The 20286-nt window shown below is 42.8% G+C and overlaps 1 protein-coding gene across 2 annotated transcripts; it reads right to left on the reverse strand.

The window, feature by feature from the left end:
* Positions 1–654: 654 nt before the first annotated feature.
* Positions 655–14425, reverse strand: LAMP2 (lysosomal associated membrane protein 2). Of its 2 annotated transcripts, none has more exons than XM_058032431.1 (9): positions 14312–14425; positions 13152–13270; positions 12438–12651; positions 11641–11802; positions 10763–10977; positions 10147–10266; positions 9795–9873; positions 8863–9030; positions 655–3049 (listed from the first exon to the last, which is right to left on the reverse strand). In XM_058032431.1, the coding sequence occupies exons 1-9, from the start codon at positions 14382–14384 to the stop codon at positions 2907–2909; spliced, it is 1293 nt and encodes a 430-aa protein (XP_057888414.1). In that variant the 5' UTR covers positions 14385–14425; the 3' UTR covers positions 655–2906. The 2 variants fall into 2 exon arrangements, with proteins under 2 accessions (XP_057888414.1, XP_057888415.1); XM_058032432.1 differs by lacking the exon at positions 655–3049 and adding an exon at positions 5283–7689.
* Between the last annotated feature and the right edge of the window lie 5861 nt (positions 14426–20286).

A 20286-nucleotide genomic window follows, 5' to 3' on the forward strand; every position in this document is an offset into this window, starting at 1 on the left:
TAAGACTCACTCTTCACCAAGCATCACAACCATCTGGCAAAAAGGATTTATTAAGAACTATTAAATATCTGAACCAGAGGCAGTTTAGGAACTAATTCTGCTCAGTTGTCATTATCCAGATGGCACTGATAGAACCAGGGCAGTGTATTCATTCTGCCTGCACAAATTATCTGCAAGGGCATCTTCTGACCAGCAGAAACTGCCTTCTGCCAAGGAGGATGCTGCTGGGGGAGTGGTTCTGCCTTTGATATCAGAAATAATTTAAACCCACAAGCATTTCTCTGTCTGCCAATTACTTTAGCTCTTTTAAAGCATTTGAATTTGTGGGGTCTTGAAAGGAAACCAAACTCACTGTGTCTCATGCTATCAAATTAACAGCCTTCACACTAGCACCAAGGTAAAACTTTATTTAATATTTATTCCCTGTCTGTCTGTTGGAAGGATTCTGATGAAAGAGGAGGTCTTTTAGCAGATGCTGGACCCATGCTTTGACCAAATCAACACAAAAATCAACTGATTTGGATGTAAATGTGTGAACAGCTTAGAAGCAAAAGCTTCTGTTTCCCCACAAACATCCAGATCCAAGCACATTGATGATCCCTCTGGAAAAGTACTCAGAAATGGCATTCATGTCTACTTACACTGAAACAAAGCTTAATAAACACAATAATTAACTTTATTTTCCATACACATATTCTGCTGTCAGCATATTTGTACAGTAATTTAAGATCTGGAAAATTGTACATACCACTCTTCATGCTGCAACAACCTTAAAGTGCTGGATCCATTTCTGACTTCTGTTGAAGCTCAAAATAATACTTTCTATGTATATACAATATATATATATGTATGTATGTATGTGTTTGCATCTAGGAAATGACCACATTTCACTAAGATAGCCTAGCAAAAGTGATATTAAATACTTCAGTCTGCAATCTCAGCATGAGAACATAGCTGTGATCCATCTGCTGGTGGCAGAGAAGCACCACACTGGCAAGTGGGTGTACTCATAAAATGCCACCTGAAATAATTCCATTTAACACTGGCAGGGAAATCAAGTATTGCAAGAGCAAAGGTACAATACAAGAGACCAAGACAACCAAACCTAAAGCATACAGTCCAGCAGCATTGATTTACATTCCTAAAAAAAAATATATATATAGGACAACTTGTTTCAAGAGCCCATTTGTACTATGGAATCACTTTTATCAGAATCAGGTAGAGTGTATCTTTGGTCACTGTGAGGACAAGAATAATTGAATATACAGGCATTTCTCAAACATCAGAACTAACTCTTTGGAAAACTCCCTTTCCTGGATACACAGCTATTGTGAATTACTTAAACATCAGTGCTGACTGTCACCTTTGTATGTGTGAATTACTGAAGGTGCTTCCCCCACAGCATGGATACAGGGTCAATGTACAGGGAGATTAAATATTGAAGCAGCTTTAGAAAACGCTGCAGAGGACAAAAAACTTTGTGTGCCCCCAGGGGTTATTGGCTGCAAAAGGCTTTTGCCAAGATGGACCAAAAAGGTTTGAAGAGCAAGAGGCTTCTTTCATTCCATCAACATGGACCCGATGGGAACGAAGCAGAACACAACCACAATGACTAAATTCAATTTTGATACAGTTTAGATATGGAACACAGAACTGCAAAGGTATGGCCAATAACAAAGAAACATCTTCAAACAGGAAAGATGCTCTTATTCCTTTGGAAGTCACTTTCTTCACTACACTATATATTCATTCCTGCTTTATGATCAGCATTCCTCATGCTAGAAATTTTGTGCTCTTACACTGAGACAGCAATAATGAGGAGGTTAAAAGCAGATTAATTCTATCAAACCTGAAAGCTTTCATATCTCCACTTGCTTTCAGAGATCACAGTTTTTCAGTGATGCTCTGTTAACCTATGCAAGCTGTCCAAAGGAACTGCAGGAAGATCTGAGCAACCTGTGTTCTCAGTCAGCCTGAGTGCTCTCAAAATACTTTTGGTCCTCACATGGACCAACGCTGTGTAGTTTCTTTTATGTTCAGAATCAAAGCTGAGAGAAACTGCAGCCAGTGAAATTCCAGCCTCACACCCTCATCTCACAATTGAGCTCAGAACAAAAGAAAAATGCAGTTCAACAAAATAGCACAGGAGACATTTCCTTCAGCAGACTGTTGCCTTTTCTGAGTAGCTGAAGTTCTCCAGACCTGAACCTTATCTTGGCAAATTAGACACCAGGGCAGTGCAAAGCTGTTCAACCTACATTAGCAGTCAGCTTCTCTGTATGATGTTAAACAGATTAATTCACTAGAAGAATCAGATGTTCTTCTCATATTATGTCAGGCTATTAGTGAGATCAGGTACTACTTTTACATTCAGAAGGAATAGGAAATTCAGGCTGATTCACAAGAACAGCCATATGCCAAGCTCCCAACAGAAGTCTGTTGAGAGCTGGGTATTCATTTTCCCACTGCATATACAGTCCCTTTTGACACAGCATTCACACTTTTAATTATAGTTTTAGCTGTAGCATTAACCAAGACAAGCTGTAGGCATCTAGAAATTTTCTTGTACAAAAAGATTAAACAACAGAAAGTTTTGTAGATGTCTTCTTTACTAAAAATAATCACATTTCCCACAGGGACACACCAACTCTGTTCAATTCTCTGGTCCTCAGAACACTTACTTTCTCCAAAGTCATACAGTAGCTTCTGCAACTCATCTTCAGATTCATGGCATGTTATTCTGTCATGAAGTTATTGTTATTCTGCCATGAAGTGATTTGAACTTTTTTTAAACAAAGAAACCTTGAATTAATTTGTTTTTCTTTCTTTTTTTTAAGGAGCAGGCCAGGAAGTCTGGGAAAGGGAAAAGAACAGGGAAGGTGGGCAACAGAGATGGAATGAAGAGATTATACAGACTGATAGCCAGTACGACTTTTTCTTCTTCCAATGATGTAAGAGATAAAGACAAGAATGATAAGGAATCCAAGCGCCACGCCCACTGCGATGGGAATAAGAAAGTTCAGGTCAGAATCAGCAAGGCATTCTTCAGCTGCAGAAAGAGGAAAAACAAAAAAACAAATTAAAAAAAAAAAAAAAAAGCAAGGGAGAATAAATTAGTAAGGGAAATCAAGCATTAGAAACCAAAGAAAGCAAGGAGCAAACAGGCATTTCCGAGAAATTACATTGTATTAGATACAATAATACATGTAAAGTAAAATCAGTATTGATGGAAAGATTGATTTCTTTAAACACATTTACTGCACACATCCTTTATATTGGTAGTATACTTCTTCTGATTTGTACATTTAATTTCAGCTTCCTCTAGCAAGCAGAGGATAGATTAGAAATGTGAGGACAAACCAGCAGTCTGAGCATGCATTAGCTGATCACACCTCAGAGTTAGCAGCAATAAAGCAACAGAAACCCCACACTGCTGTAGTGCTGCCTTGCCCAGGGGTCTTCCCAACCCTTGAGTCACCAGCACTCCTCTGGATTCTAGACATGAAGGCATAAGGGACAATCCAAGTAACAAAGCAGAAACTTACTGAGAGCTGCAAGAGAGAGCCAAGATAAATGTGCCTCTGGGCACTGCATGGAAAACAATGAAAGGCTCTGTTGGGGTGGGTAACTTCATTTTCACTATGGAAGGGTTATTAGTTTCAGCTGAGAACTACACAGACCTCACTGAAATCCACATCAGAGGGGAAAATGGAAGAGACATCTGTAACACTACAGAGGTTTTTAGCACACAGCTTGTAAAAGGTGAGGAGCTCCTTGCTGGTACAAACACCCATCAACGATTAGCAAACCGCGCTGGGAACTGGTTTCAAACTCGGGCAGGGCTTGGCATTCCAAGCTGTTTGCAAGGAGAGCAGAGCTCCACCTGCCTGTGCAGGAGGGCTGGGGTGAGGCAGGAGGCTGTGCCGGGCTCTCCAGCACTGGAACAGTGCCTGCTTTAGAGGCATTCCATAAGGCAGCACTCCTGGTAAAACTATCTTGTTTGAGTTTTTAATTAGGACACAGTATTACACACAGAGTCAAGGCTTCCTCAAAAGTTGGCTGCTGTTTTTTCACAGAATCAGCATTATTTATGGGAAATGTGTTGTCCTGCTTTAGCTTATTATTGTCCAGCACACACTTGCCATGGCCCCTCCCTGAAATACCACACAAAGCCTTTGACTAAGAGCAAGGAGAACAACACGTGGAGGCTCAACAGCTGAAAATGCTGAACTCAGATTATCTGAGGGCACATACTGCCAAGCAGAGCAACACTTGGAAGGAAAAGAAAAAAAACAAGAGGAAAGGAATTATGTAACTTATACAGCTATTTCAAAATATTCTGATTGAGAAAATATTTAAACATCTTAAAGAGAGACATACATTTGATATTTAGTAATACTGTTCACTAAATACTAACACAGACAATTTGCTAGGTGCTGGGTAATGGGTCACTAAACACTAACACTAAATTTGAATGGATTTGCTAAGGATGAAGGTGCCCAGCAGGCAGTGACAGAAATTCCCTCTCTTCTTCAAAGGCAGGAGATGGCTGCAGCACACATCACACTGTGGCACCATTACAGGCAATTCCCAGGGTGAAAAAGGGGTCAAGGTTTCATACCAGGAATATTCCATCCTTGCTGGCACACATCTATCCAGGTATGGCTACTGAACAGTGGTTAGAAGCTCCAGAGGTGTCTTCAAGTGCAGAATTGGTAACTACAGCCCCACACAGCAGGGCCAGCAGGAACAGCTTTTTCGACTGACGTGGCTGAATGTGTCTCCATTCAAAAAAGTCAGAAATTTTTGGCCCAAAGTTTTTTTAGCCCCAGTATAAAAGCTGCCTTCCCTTTTAATTCCAATCATGAGATTCAACCAACAGCCCCAAAGTTTGTGTTTTATTAACATATGCTAAGGAAGAGAGAACACTGTGGTGTAAATAAAAAAAATTTAAAAACCAGCCAAAGAAAAAACCAAAACAAGGAACAAATGACCAAACAGAATGCCCCTTCCAAAACCCAAATCCCATCATTCACTGGCTAGAAATGGTACTTTTGAGGACTATTAGCATGAAATCTTTAACCTAAAATATCAGAAACCTTGAGATTAGAATACAATATTTAGTAAACTGTGTATAAGGTACTAAACCAACCACACTCTATAATAGGTTATACACGTTAATATTCCACATCCACAGGTGTTAAATAAATTCACAATTTAAATGCTGTTTCCACAGACCAGAACAAAACCAGCTATGTAACAGAATCTCAGATACAGACTGATTAGAGTTCACCTTACTCATTGAGTTTATTTTCTTTAAAAAAGGACAATACAAGACGTCTGTTTTCAAATCAGTTAAAAAATGTGAACAAGTTTCCTTAAGAAATAGAACAATCTTTATTTTTTTAGAGCACAGGTTAAACAGATTGACAGTTCCCTATGGAGCAATACATACAGGAAAACTAGTGGTTTTATAACAACAGGAAGTCAGGTGAAACTGATGTTTTTTGAACCAGTTACCTGCACATCAGTCTAGGAGTACTTAAAACTCTGAGCCAATGTACTTACAGGTTTTTGCAATGGTATTTCTAGTGCTGATTTTAGGAAGAAGTTTGCATGAATCTTCTATTTTATCACTTGGAAACTGTGTACAGTTCAAAAATTTGCAAGGTAAGAAGAATAGTGTGATGATTACTCCTTAACAGAGATGCATGTTTAACTGGTGCCACTGAACATCACTCACAAAAAAAAAAAAAAGCTAAAAAATCTATATGAACTTCTGCATTTGAGGATATATTAATATGAAAGTCATTAGATCCATTTTTTAAAATTAAAATGGTATGTCTTGAAGCTTGTTTCATGATTAAACTTATAGCAGTTCCCCACTTTCATTAAAATGCATTTCAGTAACTGATGCAAAATTCAAGCTGTAGACTACACGCTATAGTAAGCATTATCCACCCATACATGCTTCCTTGGCTAGTGTCAAGAGTAAACTGTCTTTACAAAAGAAAAAACCAAACCAAACCATTACTGAAAGAAGTGTATTTTATGATTTGTATACAAACATGCCACAGACATCTCTACAACCCTAGAGAACACTAATAAAACACTAGAGAAGCTTTGATGCAGGCTAAACTCATTCTAAATGGGGAGACAATGTTATGTTCATTAAATAACTAGCTTAGGCAGCTCATGTTATGACATATGCAAAAAAGCCACAATTATCTAAAAGTCTAAAAGACTTTTTTTTTTTTTTTCCCATGCAGTAAGAATATGCACAAAGAGCCCAGAGCAAAGTTGTGCATCAAGGGTTAGTCTCTACAGAGCTGCAGTTAAAGAACAGTCCAGTTGCACTGCACTTTTTTAACCTACTTATTCTTTTCATACAGCAAGGAAAAACAGGTGTTGTGGGTCCATCTCTTGTTTGGCTTTTGCATTCTTAACATCAATAAATGCTACACCGCAAACAACCCAACACAAACATTCAACATTCAGAGTGCCAATGGCGGGCAGTTACAAGGTGAACTTTGACTGGCAGAGAACCATTCAAGATGAAGATTTAAAAACAGCTCAAGCTGCAACAACAGATACTGGCTCATTAAATGAAAGCATCTTTAAACAAGGTCATTCAAAGCAACAAGACAGACCAGTTCTGTGCAGAGTATGGTATGAAGTTAAGTGCACTTTAAAGTTCTGGAATATTTAGAAAGGTTATTCCCTTTAAACTGATGCCAGCAAAAAAAAGCTTGCATTAATTTAGCAGAAGTCTGCCTTAGGTGAGTATTTTAGATGATTACCAAGGTATAGTAAAGAATTCAGTGCCTAACAGGTTTTTTTTTGAAAGCATCTGGAAATGGCACTGAAGTCTTCCCATATATTCACCATTTGGCAAATTACCCATTTTGTTTGTACAGCCACGGTATAGGAATGATTCCTGAAATCACACCAAGGCAGGAGTAAATTACTGAAATCCTAACAAAGGCAAGTAAGTTACTGCTGCCACTTCCAGAGATCACTTAATCACCAGCCTGAAGTTCAATCCTATGGAAAACGAAGTTGCTATTGGGCATTAGACAATCCTTGTTAAATACTGTACAAGTCAACAGAGTGACTAATGCTGCCAGCTTAACCCACAATTACAACAACAACTAAGGAACGCAGAGGAGAGAAGCAAGTACAAATTCTATGCTAATCTGGGAGATGCCCAACGCACATCAGTTTCAGAACGTGTTATTGTTTCAGGCTAGTATTTGTAAAAAGCAGAAATAAATCCTAAATGCTTTAGGACTTTTGCAAGATAAAATCCTTAGCCTAGCAATTCATCCAGGATTTGACATCTTCAAAACAGCTATGAAACCCACATGGTCTTCTTAGGGCAGGAAAACAAAGTGTAATTCTGCTTCATCTGAGATAAACATTCTCCCTTTATTCTCAACTCCAATTAGCTGTGGCTAGTAATTACTCCTAAGTTTTGGGTCTTTTTTGGACTTCAGAACTTGCACTTGCTTTGTTTAGAGTGAAATCATAACAGGAATCACACTTAGATTCACAAAGTTTGATATCCAGCATAGCTTTTTCTTCTGCCAATTATGTAAGCAACCACTATAATGGCAATCAAGACAGCAAGTGCAGCACCAACTACAATTGGGATTAGGATGCTGTCATCATCCAGCGAACACTCCTGGGCTGTAGGTGAGAAAAAGGTTGCAATGAGGAATAAATAAAGACAGAATACTTCCCAAGAGTGGTATAAAAATCTGTTTTCCTTAACATGAAGGTATTGAAAAATCAAGTATTATTTAAACTAAGAGAGAAAGAACTGCAGAGGTCTCATCAATACATTTAGCATATTTAAGCATTTTAATTAATTTAAACATTGATAACCTATAGCAAATTAAGGGTGTACAAGTTTTCCTGTACACAAGATGTGCACTAGGCTAGGGAGCAGCCATTTTTCTACATTCACAAACCAGGCTTATCTATTTCAAACTTAAAGCAAGTCTGGTTGGTACTTTCACTCATTAAGGATAAATGTGACCTAGATTTGGTATCAAGAATCTATCCAGAACAGAGACATGCTACACAGATAAAGTAACTATAATTAGAAGAAAGCTAGCTGCAACTTTAACTACAGAGTGAAATGGGTCCCTAACTCTTTAGAAAGACTAAACTGTTTACCCTACACACATCTGGAGTTATCTTACTTCTGTCTAAAACCGGAATTTTTCAATCTATGTGTCTACAGATCAGTCTAGTCCAGTAAGACTGTGCTGCAAGTATTAGCATTAAGCACAAAGACCAGTTTGCACTAAATATTAAGAGGTAATTTAAGACATTTCAGTTTTCTCCAGACAAGATCAAAATATTGCAGCAAACAAACATTTCAGAATCTCTTCCGTTCTGGATATTCAAGACTGCCTCTGAAGGAAGCCCTGACAGTTCATTCTTCCTCAACACTTCTATTCCTCAGACTGACAGGTAAAAAGAAACAAAACACCTAACAGTATTCCCAAAGTGAACTTCTGCAAAAGTTCTGAGCTACAAATTCTGCAAGTCAAGATGTTATCAAGTAACTTCTAACCTATTCTGCACAGCAACCCTTAAGTCCCTACTCAGTGTCTCTTGTTCATTCAAGTTTTGTGAAGAACCACACACTTAGCAGACATTTTTTAAGTGAGAACAAAGCTTTGCTTGAACTTGAATGTCACTCTCAGAACTTCTCTTCATTCCATCTATATCTAAACATAGTTTAAAAAATTGGAACAAGAGCTTCTGAGAGAAAGTGCTTGCACCTAATGCTGGTGCTTTTTAGCAAGTGAAAATTTTGCAAGCATCACTAAAAACAAAAACAACTCTTACCTGTAGCAAACTTATTTGCCTCCACAAGGAATGGCTGAATCCAAAGATTAAAAGTATGTACTTGAACATTTTCATTAATCTGAAGGGTCTGCTCTTTTCGGCACATGTAAGAGCTACCAAGGAAAGCATCCCACTTGCTTAAGTTGTTGTTATCTGCACTTGAAATGACTAAACAAAGAAGGAAAAAAAAAAGAAAGAATTTGCATGTTCACTTAAAATGTAAGACAGTTGCTAATACAGTAAGAGTGAGTAGCTGAATCTAGAGGGGCCAACACTTCAACACTGACTAGTTTGAAAAACAAAGTAGTGCAAAGTGGGGTTGATCAGCTAAACCAGAAATCAGAAACTGAAGTTACTACAATAATCTCTCCTTCATATGTACATGACATCAGGCTTTCCTTATACCTCCACTAATCTCAGTGCTGCAGAGTTGCAAGTGCTTTAGCTTTAATGCTCTTTAATTGCTGTAGCTATGACAAGCAATTAAAAAAAAAGAAAACATATGTTTGTTGGGAAAAAAGTATACTTTAGCTTCTGAAGGACTGGCCTTTTTTTAGTGAGAGTACAAGTGGTTGGAAGATACAGCAGCATTTTCAAACAAAGAAGACACCAACTGGTTTAGGAAAAAAGCTTCAAAGTTGGTACAATTAGATTTCACACCACAAAAAATTACATTACTGAAAAGAGTTATCAAGAAGCCCTTCTGATTTACAGTGATTCCATTAGCAGAAGTTTCAGGAATCGTAGAGTGGTCCCACACTGTCTAAAGTAACTCTTACAGACATTTCTGCTTATTATTTTTGTTCATACCAACTTCTAGACAGAGTAGGAGCTAACAGTAAGCATGAACAACACAGAAAATAAGCCAGAATTATTTGATGCAGACATTGAATAAAGTATTACCCTTGTTTAAGGCAGATACTGTTTCTTACCAGAACCATTCAGACGGTTGAGCAGAGTAACATTCACCTCCCTCAGATAAAATTTCTGTACACTTGCACTCGCATTTTTCTGTTCAAGAAGCAAGAACCAAGTGTCAGTGTGCAATTTTGCATTTGTAAATTTAAGAACACATGCTTTACAAAAGCCAACACATTTACCAGTCTTACATTTTTTACCACTTTAACCCAGTTCTCCATTTGTCCTGAGGCACTCAGCTGGCCAGTTCCACTTCCCATACAGGAACTGCCGACCACCAGCAAGCAACAGGAGGATTTTACTGTAAGTGATCACCATGCATGCTGTTAAATGATAATTTAGTTTAAAATAAAAGAAGTTACTTACAACAGCAAATGTGAAACCAATCAGTGTGCTATTTCCATCATTCAATTTCAGAGTGGCTGTTGTGTTACCACAGGCACCATCTGCGACAGTTGTCTTTGGATTGATGTTGATCAGAAGAGGCTGAAATACACACAAAGCACATCAAAGACATTCAGCTGCCTTTGGAATACATTGTCTCAGTCAGGAACAGTCTTGGGTTAGAAGAGCTTGTCATAAATATGACAGCAGGGAGAGCTGAGCTTGGCTGCTATGGAACCAAGGCTGTTTGACTTAAATTTACACGCTGGCAGTACTGAAACAAACAAATTCCTTGAGAAGTGTTACTTTGTTCCCTAACACAACAAACTACCCTCCGAGGGGAAAGTAGGGAACAACAGAAAGTTCCAGACTTTTAATCATGTTAGAAGTATTCTCAATAAAAAGATCTGTTGAACCCATGTAAGGTTTTTGAAGACCTGTATTATGCAACAAAACCATTCTGATGTCAGAGAGGTGCTACATGTAATACTTAGAAGCAGTTCTGGACAGCCAGCAGTGTACACAGCAATACTCTGCATTCAGAATTCACACCAAATAACTACAGCAACTTTTACTCTTCAAAAGCAAAAAGAAGCACCTTGTCTTGAGAAACATTCAGTTGCAGCCCCACAGTTGCCAGGAAACACGTTTTATTTCCACTTTTAAGAGAATAGTTTCCTGTGTCTGGATTCTCCACAGGCTTGGGAGGAGTTGGAGCAGGAGGTGCAGCAGTGGTAGGTGCAGTAGTTGCATTGGCACTAGTAGGTGGAACAGTAGGTGCAGAAGTAGGTCTATCAGCAGGACATCTAGTCTCTGAAAAGACATTTTAATCACCATCTCATTACTGAAATTTTATTGAAGTCTCATTACTCAGACAAAGTACAGTTGCCACTTATTCTCAGAAATCCTGTAACACTCAGTTTTAAACCCACACTCAGTACCACTTGCCTCTGACACATGGAAGCAAAACACAAAGACAGTTCAGTTGTTTTAAAAAAAGTGTGACATGTATTTGCTGTCAGCCAAGTAAGTGACCCTATTAGGCTACATGCAGCAGGATGCTGTGCTTGTCTCTTTCCTGAGCTATGAGATGAGACAACAGGCTCTGGACTACTCAAATGCAACAGCAGAGGCCACCACTGCAAGTGGAAGGCAGTCAGCTAAAACCCCTCAAACCCAAATGATTTACTCAGCAACAGTAGCTCTGAAGTGCTTATTTTTAATACCCCAATTACTGGAATACACACTTGAGAAGAATCCCACCTTGGCAGGCAAACAATCAATAGTACAGCACACTACTAAATCCGTTCTCCTAAGCTATTTTTCCAGGAACAAGGAAAGAAATACTAGAGGATATTTACATGGATAATATTAAATACAACACATCTTAGAATTGGTGGATTTTTTATTATGGGACTTTGCTCCCTGCACTAAGGTGCAACACAAAAAAGCTCTTTCACAAACTGAAACGCTCACCTTTTTTACTGACTGTGCCATTCTGAACAAAAGCCTGCAGGGTAACATTCCAGAAAATCTGTGTAATATTTTCTGCTTCAATATCGAAGGAATTGTGACACACGAAGACAGTGTTCAGCTGAACTGGACCTGCAGGATCCTTTATAAAAATAGTAACTGGTCCTACAAATAAGCATAAATATTTTAATGCCTTATGAACTACAAGAACTTAGAGGTAGTGTTACATTTTATATCATTTCATAAGACAAAGACTAAGCGATAATTAAGCTTAACAATCTTCAGCTCTCCTGAATGTTCTCCCTGTATGTCCTGACCTGAAGTGATAGGTAATGCTAGGAGTAAAGCTAGGAGTAACCAAGCTTACAGAACTAGACAAGCCATAAGAAAGGTGAACCCTTTTACTTAAGTTTGTAAGGAGAAAACAATTCTATTATTAGTAGGCATTAGTACACAGCCTAACACTGTATTGCTTAGCAAGGTAGAAGGTCAAGCAGTGCCCACTAAAATTAATCTTCCATGAGCTTGCTGTCCACCTCACTGATCAAAGCTGTTTGTCCTTCCCCTTCTCTTCCACTTACAGGAATTACACATCCAGTGAAGCCATTTGGCCTGCACTGTTACCCAGCAGGCAGGTACAAGGAGCAGCAGTTGGCAGCACGTGGTTCAGAACTCATTACATTCATTACTAACTCCTGGATTGCTCCTTACTTCGAAGGAGCCAAGCCAGGTCAGGTACACGAGGTCTGACACTTCTGGCTGAGATTGCTTTGCAAGTCAGATTCTGAACTGAATGTTACCTTTTCTCTTAGCATCAGGAAATACAGCTGTGTCATTGGTGTTGTAGGTCAGTGTCATGAAGTCTCCCTGGTAAGTTTCGTTGTTTTTTGTGATGTTAATGCTCCAAGAATGACCTTCTCCAAACTGCACTGCCACAAGGGCAGCCTGTGTGTCATTGCCACAGACGCTTCCATTGTGTGTCGCACTGGATGACAAATTCAGGGTTGTGGTTTTCTAGAAGAAAAAGGGAATTTAAAATGCATTCACATGCAGCTCTTCCCCATGACAACATTATAAACTTGCTGGAGTTAGCTGAAACCTTGCTGAGATTATTTTAGGTTGTTCTGGAAAATTATGGTAAAGGCTCCTTGACACCTACCTGAGAAAGGAGCTGTCTCAGATTCAAGTACAAAAGTACAACTCTAACCTGGCTGTAAACCCTGATCATGTTGAGCTGCAATTACATTTACTGCTTGGGTTAAGAACATAACTACACTGGTACTGGTTAGACTTGGTGAGTTTGTGTACATCATTTAAGTAAGAGCAACAGAGTACTTTCAGTAAGTTGCATGACTGAGAACTTATTCTTTACTTTATAAGGACTATATAGGAATATTCTTCTCAACCGACTTAGTAAAAAAATAGTAAGAAATCAAACACTCTAGGTAAAAGAGCTTAAATTTTAATCCAGGTCAAAATCCAGTTCTCAGCAAGCGTTACTCCTAAATACTTACATAATCACCATTGTTTGATTCATATGTTATCAAGAACCTCATCATCCAATTTGCATACAGGCATGTAGCATTAGAAGCATCCTTTATATCTACTTCAACTGCATAGGACTGGAAAAAACCTGTAAGATATGATTATCAGCTATTAAGACATTGATTTTTCTTAATTTTCTAGAACCACTTAAGAGGACAGCTCATCACAAAGCAGTAAATTATGTCAGGACCATATTCCATTTACCAGACAGTGAAAGAATAGCGAGATTTCTAAAAAGCATCAAAAATAGGAAACACATCACAAAGCTGTCAAAGCTGTCAAAAATTGAAAGAATGTTTTATAGTCTGTTTACGTGACACAAACTAATAATCACAAAGTGTTGACTGCCCAACATTGGGCACTTTTAAGATTTGGCTGTACAGGTTGTTGGGCCATCTCATCTCGACCATGTCTTTGCCAAGACAGGCTGGACCAGCTGAACCTTGAGGTCCCTTTCCACCTAGAATTCTGACTCTCTGAAATAAGCATCAGCCTTCTGGTGACACAGTGGGTAAACCAAAGGGCATGAACACAGCACTTAAACAATGCACTGCTTGTAGACCGGGGTCTATTATTTTTATTATTTTACGTGTTGTATCAGTGATTGCGGCTCAACCCCCAAGAGATGGGCTCGGCAGTGCCTTCATTGCGCTTCCACCATTCCCAGCTCGAGACACACGGTCGTTAAATCCCCTCTGCCTTTTAGGAGAACTTTCCCCAGCTGTTGTGCTCCCGACGCGGTGACTCCCGGCACGGACGTTGCCGTGCCCGCGGCCCCACGCCGAGGGGCGCTGGCAGAACGGCCGGGCCGGGCCGGGCCGCGCGGGTGGGCCTGCGGTGCCGGCCGCCGGGCCCCGGCCCTGGGCGGAAGCGCCCCGGGGCTCCCGGCCTCCCCGGCCCCGCCGCTGTCCCCTCCCCTCCCGTGGGTGGCGGCGCGGGGGGGGGGGGGGCGGCAGCGGCGGCGCCTCCGCCCCGGGGCCGCCCCCTGAAGGCGCCGCGGGGCCGAGGCGGCCCCGGGACCCCCCGGGACCCCCGGTGCCCGCGCGTGACGGGGCGGGGAGCGGCGCGAGCCCGCGGGGACACCCGAGACCCGCTCCCCTCCCCCGGGCCCCGGCGCTGCCCCGCTCACCAGAGACGCCGAGCAGCAGCAGCGGCAGGAGGAGGCGGCCGCGGGAGGAGGCGGCGGAGCGGCGCGGGCCCATGGCGGCGGTGGTGCTGCTGCTGCTGCCGGCGGCGGCGGGGACACCGGGGCACGGCGAGCGGCCGGGGCGAGCGGGCGCGACAAAAACCTCGCTAGCGGTCATGTGAGGGGCGGGGCGGGGCCGCCCGCGCGCCGCCAATCGCCGCTCGGCGCCGCCGCTCGATTCCGTGGATCGCGGACGGGCCGCTTGTCGCGCGCCGCCTCGGGCGGGCGGGTTTGGTTTGATCCGCTCCTGTCCCAGTCCCGGTCCGGCGGCGGCACCGGCAGCGGGAACAGCAGCGGGGACAGCGGCGGTGGCCTCTGCAGGGGCAGGGTAGCGGCGGCTTGTTCTGGCCCTCGGCAGTGTTTGCGGTGCGCCCTTGCGCTGCTACCTTACAAGAGGTGCACGTCCAGAGAAGTTTAATATAGAGGCTTTCACTGAGAAAAAATAAATAAAGAATAAAGATATTGCCCATGTTTGCAGTAAATACAAAGGGCTGGGGGGCTCTCAGTGGCCCTGTACTGCCATGGCTGTCGGTGCCCCTGGGCCGGCTGTGGCTGCTGTCCATCCACCCTGCCATGAGGGCCGGCCCGGGGCTCCCGGCGCTCGGTGCCTCCGGTGATCGGTCAGAGCCCCCTCCAGACACGGCCCCTGCTGCGGGAGGGATTGGCGCCTGCACCCCGAGCTTTCATGCGTTTTTTGCGGGTGCTGAAAGGCAGAAAGTGGGGCAGGAAACGATGGGAGGCGACAGGAGTTTGGTGCAATGAGGGAGAGAAGAGCCTGCGTGCCAAGCGAGGAGAAGGCGGCTGGACAAGAAACTCGGCGGATTTGGGTCTGGAAGGTGGAATAAACTGTGATGGATGCTGGATTGCACCCTGACACTATCGATTAGGAGGAAAAACCCCAAAACCCCATACCCAACGGAAACAAGTCAGAAAGACTGGCTTGGCAGGAAAAGGGGAAATGAAGAAGGCATTGAGGCAAGGAGATGGCCTGAGGAGAGAGGAGCTCTGCCCAGCAGGGAAGGGCCTCATGGAATGCAATATTCCTGCCTGTGATGCCGTGGAAGAACCGAGGATTTTCAATGGTCGGGCTCTAAGAGACACCCCCAGCTATAGGGGGAGAAGATGAAGTCTGAAGAAGACAATAAAACACAGTGACCTGATAATGGGACCGTTGGAGTGTAGATGGTTGATAGGAAAGCAGTTATGCAGTCTGGAGGAAGTGGAAATAATTTGTTATCACAGGGCAGTTAATTTCTCTCAGCTGTGTGCTTGCAATCCTGTACTTTCCCATAGAGTGTCACAGAGCCAAAGCTGGCGTGTCAGGGCCACCACAGAACATCCAGGACATCGATCAAATGAGGGTCCCACACAAGGGCTTTTGTGCTCAGAGATGTTCACTGCTTCCTTGCATTTCTTTTTGTGCTTAGGAGCTACACCCAGAGCCCATTCAGCACGTGTGTTACACACCTGCACATGCACTTGGTTGCATGTGACTCTCAGATTCACCTAATTTCAAAACAGAGTAAATTTATATTTATCCTTTGGGCTTAATTACCAAATATTTATTTGAAGAAACAAACTTTATATTTAATAACTGACTTGCTGTAGGCTGGAGGGAAATGTCAGTAACAGCAGCACAGATGAAACCATGAATTCTGAAAGCGGCAAGTCTTTCTCAGCTCCACCACAAGGAATGGGGCATTTCAGAGGCTAGGGAGAGTCCTGCTCTAGGGATTTTGCATTTCCTCAGGCTTCACTCCTTTAGAACAAAGTACTTTTTTTGAAAAGTGACCTCACAAGGAATTAGGAGCAATCAAATTAGGAGGATTTGACTATTAGGAGACAGACATTGAATTAAGCTTTAATTAATTGGAAGAGGAGAAAATGTTTGGTCTTTTCAGGTAGTTCATGCAGTGGAATGGCACCTTTTGTATCTGCTGGAATATTTACTTCTGGACTTATGAATATACATTGATATGTTCCAACACTCCCTTGTTCAGAATTCTGAATATTTGGATCTCTTGCTTGCACGGTAGGAAATGGGCTCTGAACCAAGTGGATGTTCTGCAGACATAACGGGAAGGCTGATTAACTTGTTTCCTTTATGCCAATTTAGTGAAGCTTGAAATGAAATCTAATGGCAGCAAACATAACAAGCAAATCCTTTTCTGTGTAATAATACAAGAAAAATAGCAAGCAGGATGGGATTAAAAGAATAGTATAGTTTATTAATTTAGCTGATCCTGGTTTTCTAAAACATTCACATTCCTTATGTTTATTGCTGGATGTGAGAAGGAGGACTGTAATGTTTCTGTACAGCATTACAGCTTTATTGCATGTTATACTGCCTGACATCAGTTGTTTTAAGAAGGCATTGACATGTACTGAGAGCAAATATCAAAACATTATAATTTCTTTTTAAAGCTTTAGTTCATTGACGAATATAATTTCATGCCTAATTTCATTTGCATCATATGCTTAATCCTTCGTGAATCCTTTAGCAGTTTCAGCAGTTTAGATTCTATTTCTGTAATCAAACTTTCCTTAGCCCTGGGACTTGCCAGAACTGATGGATGTGTGTGGTCAGAAGCAAAGTGTCCACTGTTTAATGAAGCACTGAGTAACTTCATGTTTCTGATTCCTGGTGTGGAAGAGTAGAGGTTGTGATAAGAAGAAAGAGATAATCCCTAGGACACGCAGTAATCATGGCTTTATTCTAATGTATTTTTATTTATTCTTTTAGATATCTCTAAACAAAAGGGCAACTCCTGTATTTTTTTCAGGGAAGATCATGGCAGAACCAATTATTCCTTCCCAGGAGGCAGGGAAAGGATTTGGTTCCATTTCAATAGAAGGGGTGGAAGGAGGAATGTATTAATGCTGGCCAGAGAGGTCCGAGAGTCACTTGGCAGAGGGGGATGAACCACAGGGACCTTCTTGGGGCTGTGCCAACAGCTGAGCGTTGTTCACGAGTTCTGCTTCTCACACAGCCCGGTTTGCAGCCTGTGCACTGAGCACTGGGGCTCCGGCCACCGCATTGAAAACCACGGAGTGTCAGCACAGGGTGACATCTGCAGGGCCTCAGCTGCGTGTGTGACTCTGCTCGGGGGCAGGAACAGCTCCCAAAAACCCCAAACCCTTCTTACCTAAGCCGTGCGCAGGCTCCGAGCGGCCGGCGGCGCTTTGCGGGGAGGTGGCGCTGGGAAACCAAACCAATAAAGGCTCTGCGGGAAACTGCTGAGTCAAGACAGGGGAAATCACGTGAAAAGCCAAAAAAAGAAACGTCGCTGGGAGGTGAAGGGATCAGAGAGCAGGTTGCAGCAGAGAGCTGCGAAACTTCCCGTAAAACCGTCGTGTCGCGACTCGGCTGGAAAAACATTCCCGGTGCGGGCTGGGGAGGCGATGGGCACGGGCTGGCACAGAAACCCTGCTCGGTTCGGCGGGGCTGGATGGAGCTCAGGGGGCGAGCAGGGCAGGAGCTGGGCCTTGGCACCGTGCTGGGGCACCAGCTGCCCCTTTGCTGTCCCACTGCTGTCCCACTGCTGTCTCTTCACTGTCCCACTGATGTCTCACTGGTGTCCCTTCGCTGTCCCACTGCTGTCTCTTCACTGTCCCTTCACTGTCCCACTGATGTCTCACTGGTGTCCCTTCACTGTCCCACTGCTGTCTCTTCACTGTCCCTTCACTGTCCCACTGATGTCTCTTCACTGTCCCACTGGTTTCTCTCTTTTTCCCCTTCCCTTCCCTTCCCTTCCCTTCCCTTCCCTTCCCTTCCCTTCCCTTCCCTTCCCTTCCCTTCCCTTCCCTTCCCTTCCCTTCCCTTCCCTTCCCTTCCCTTCCCTTCCCTTCCCTTCCCTTCCCTTCCCTTCCCTTCCCTTCCCTTCCCTTCCCTTCCCTTCCCTTCCCTTCCCTTCCCTTCCCTTCCCTTCCCTTCCCTTCCCTTCCCTTCCCTTCCCTTCCCTTCCCTTCCCTTCCCTTCCCTTCCCTTCCCTTCCCTTCCCTTCCCTGTCCCACTGGTGCCCCTTCACTGCCCCTCGGTGCTGCAGGGTGCAGATGTTGGGATGCCCTGTGGTGTTGGAATCGTTTCCAGCTGCAGCTGGATGTGATGTGTGTGTGCTGCAGCTGGGCTAACATGTGGCAGCAGATGAGATTGATGCATTTTGTGAGTCAGACCAAGCTGCTTGTAGACGTAGCTCTGTTTAATGTGGAAAAAAAAAAGAATTTGTTTGACTGACAACATGTTCTTTGGGCTCGTTCCAGCAAAGTAGAGGTGTGTCAGTACTCTGGCTTTTGTGGTTTGATCGACACACAGTGCTAACTTGCTGGAGATACATCTGTCAGCTTCTGAGCAGAATTTATTGTGTGAAAATGGCTCTGCACAGAAGGCACCGCCCACTTCCAGCTCTTATGAAAGATGTGTTGGCTGTAACATTTTCTGAGAGATTTCAGCAGGAAAAGAAGTTACATCCAAAATACAAGGCAGGGAGGCAAACTGGATATTATACAGTCATTTTCATAACTGGGTATTTTAACTGTGGGACTTCAGTGCTACAGGATCCCTTGTGACCTAGAATAACATTACATCCCTTTTACAGAGAACATAATGATATTTGTAGCTAGTCTATAGTTTCCAGCTCTGACAGAGATCAGAATCTAGGTCTGGCATATACCAGGCTAATGCCTGTTCACTGCATTGTCCTGAAACAGAGCTCTTTGGGGAGTGATCTCTCTCCAGTTTGAGGTTGTGTGTTTGCTTTGTGCTTTTAGAGTGGGATTTGAAGCAGCAACTGCTGCTGTAGGAATAGAAAGGGAGAAACTGAAGGGATGCACACACAGTGCCAGTTCTGCAAGTGACAGAATCGCAGCCCTGCGGTTGCAGAACCGGTTCTGACCTCCTCCCCAGCCACATCCTACAAACCAGCTCTACCTGTGCAGTAGGTTCAGCTCACCTCTGCAGAGGCTGTTTTGTAATTTTTGTTCCTGTCTCATGCTCGGGAGCTGCACCTTCTCCCCAGCATGCACAGCGTGGCAGAGTTTGGCCTGTGCAGTGCCCTGCCCAGCCTTCACTGAAAATTAATTAATTAAAGAGCAGCTTTGTCTTGAGCCTAAAACTAGCACCAGCTGAAGGAAGGGCTTTGTGGATGTAATTAAGGGCCTGCTTTTGAGAAAGGCACCTGGTTTTGGCCGTGATAATGAATTTTTTTCAGCTATACCTCAAGCTTCAGAGACTACACAAGGGTGAAACAGAGCAGGCAAAGTGATAATTTCCTGGGAAGTTCAGTCCAGAAGGGGAGAATAAAGCTATATATTAAGTGAACATGTTGCTAATAATCTAGCACTCATATTTCACAATGAATTAAAACTACTATTGCTCCAAATAGTAACAAGCAATCTATTCCTTATCGTTTCAGATGCAATTCACTTGCATGCTAGCCCCTTTCTGCACAGTCATAGTGACTCAGCTTTGCAAAGCAGCACAGGAGCCCTTGAGCCCTGCAAAGGCCTGGGCAGTGACCCTCCACACTCCTTAATTGCATAACACATCTAAATGTTGGATCTACTGAAAGCAGTTACTGCAACTTCCTTGTTACTGTAAATATCATTAGATAGAGCAGAATCTTTTAAATAGATTTATCTTTTAAATTTCCTACCAAGTTCTGATTACTCAGGCATTTTAACACAGAAGCACCTGGTGACATCATGTTTTCCTCCAGCTCTAAAATACAGGTGTTGCAAGCAGACAAACAACTGATTGTTTTAAGGAGTAAGATAAAGATCTATCAACAGTTACAGAGAAAATTAGGTTATTTGTATTCTCCTGTCTGAATAGTCTCCTTATGCTGCAGGAGCTGACCAAACTTTTGATCTAACAAATGTAACAATGCTGGGAGCAGAACTCTTGGAATTCAGCAGATACA

This window comes from Melospiza georgiana, chromosome 12 (assembly GCF_028018845.1).
Source record: "Melospiza georgiana isolate bMelGeo1 chromosome 12, bMelGeo1.pri, whole genome shotgun sequence".
Taxonomy (NCBI): domain Eukaryota; kingdom Metazoa; phylum Chordata; class Aves; order Passeriformes; family Passerellidae; genus Melospiza; species Melospiza georgiana.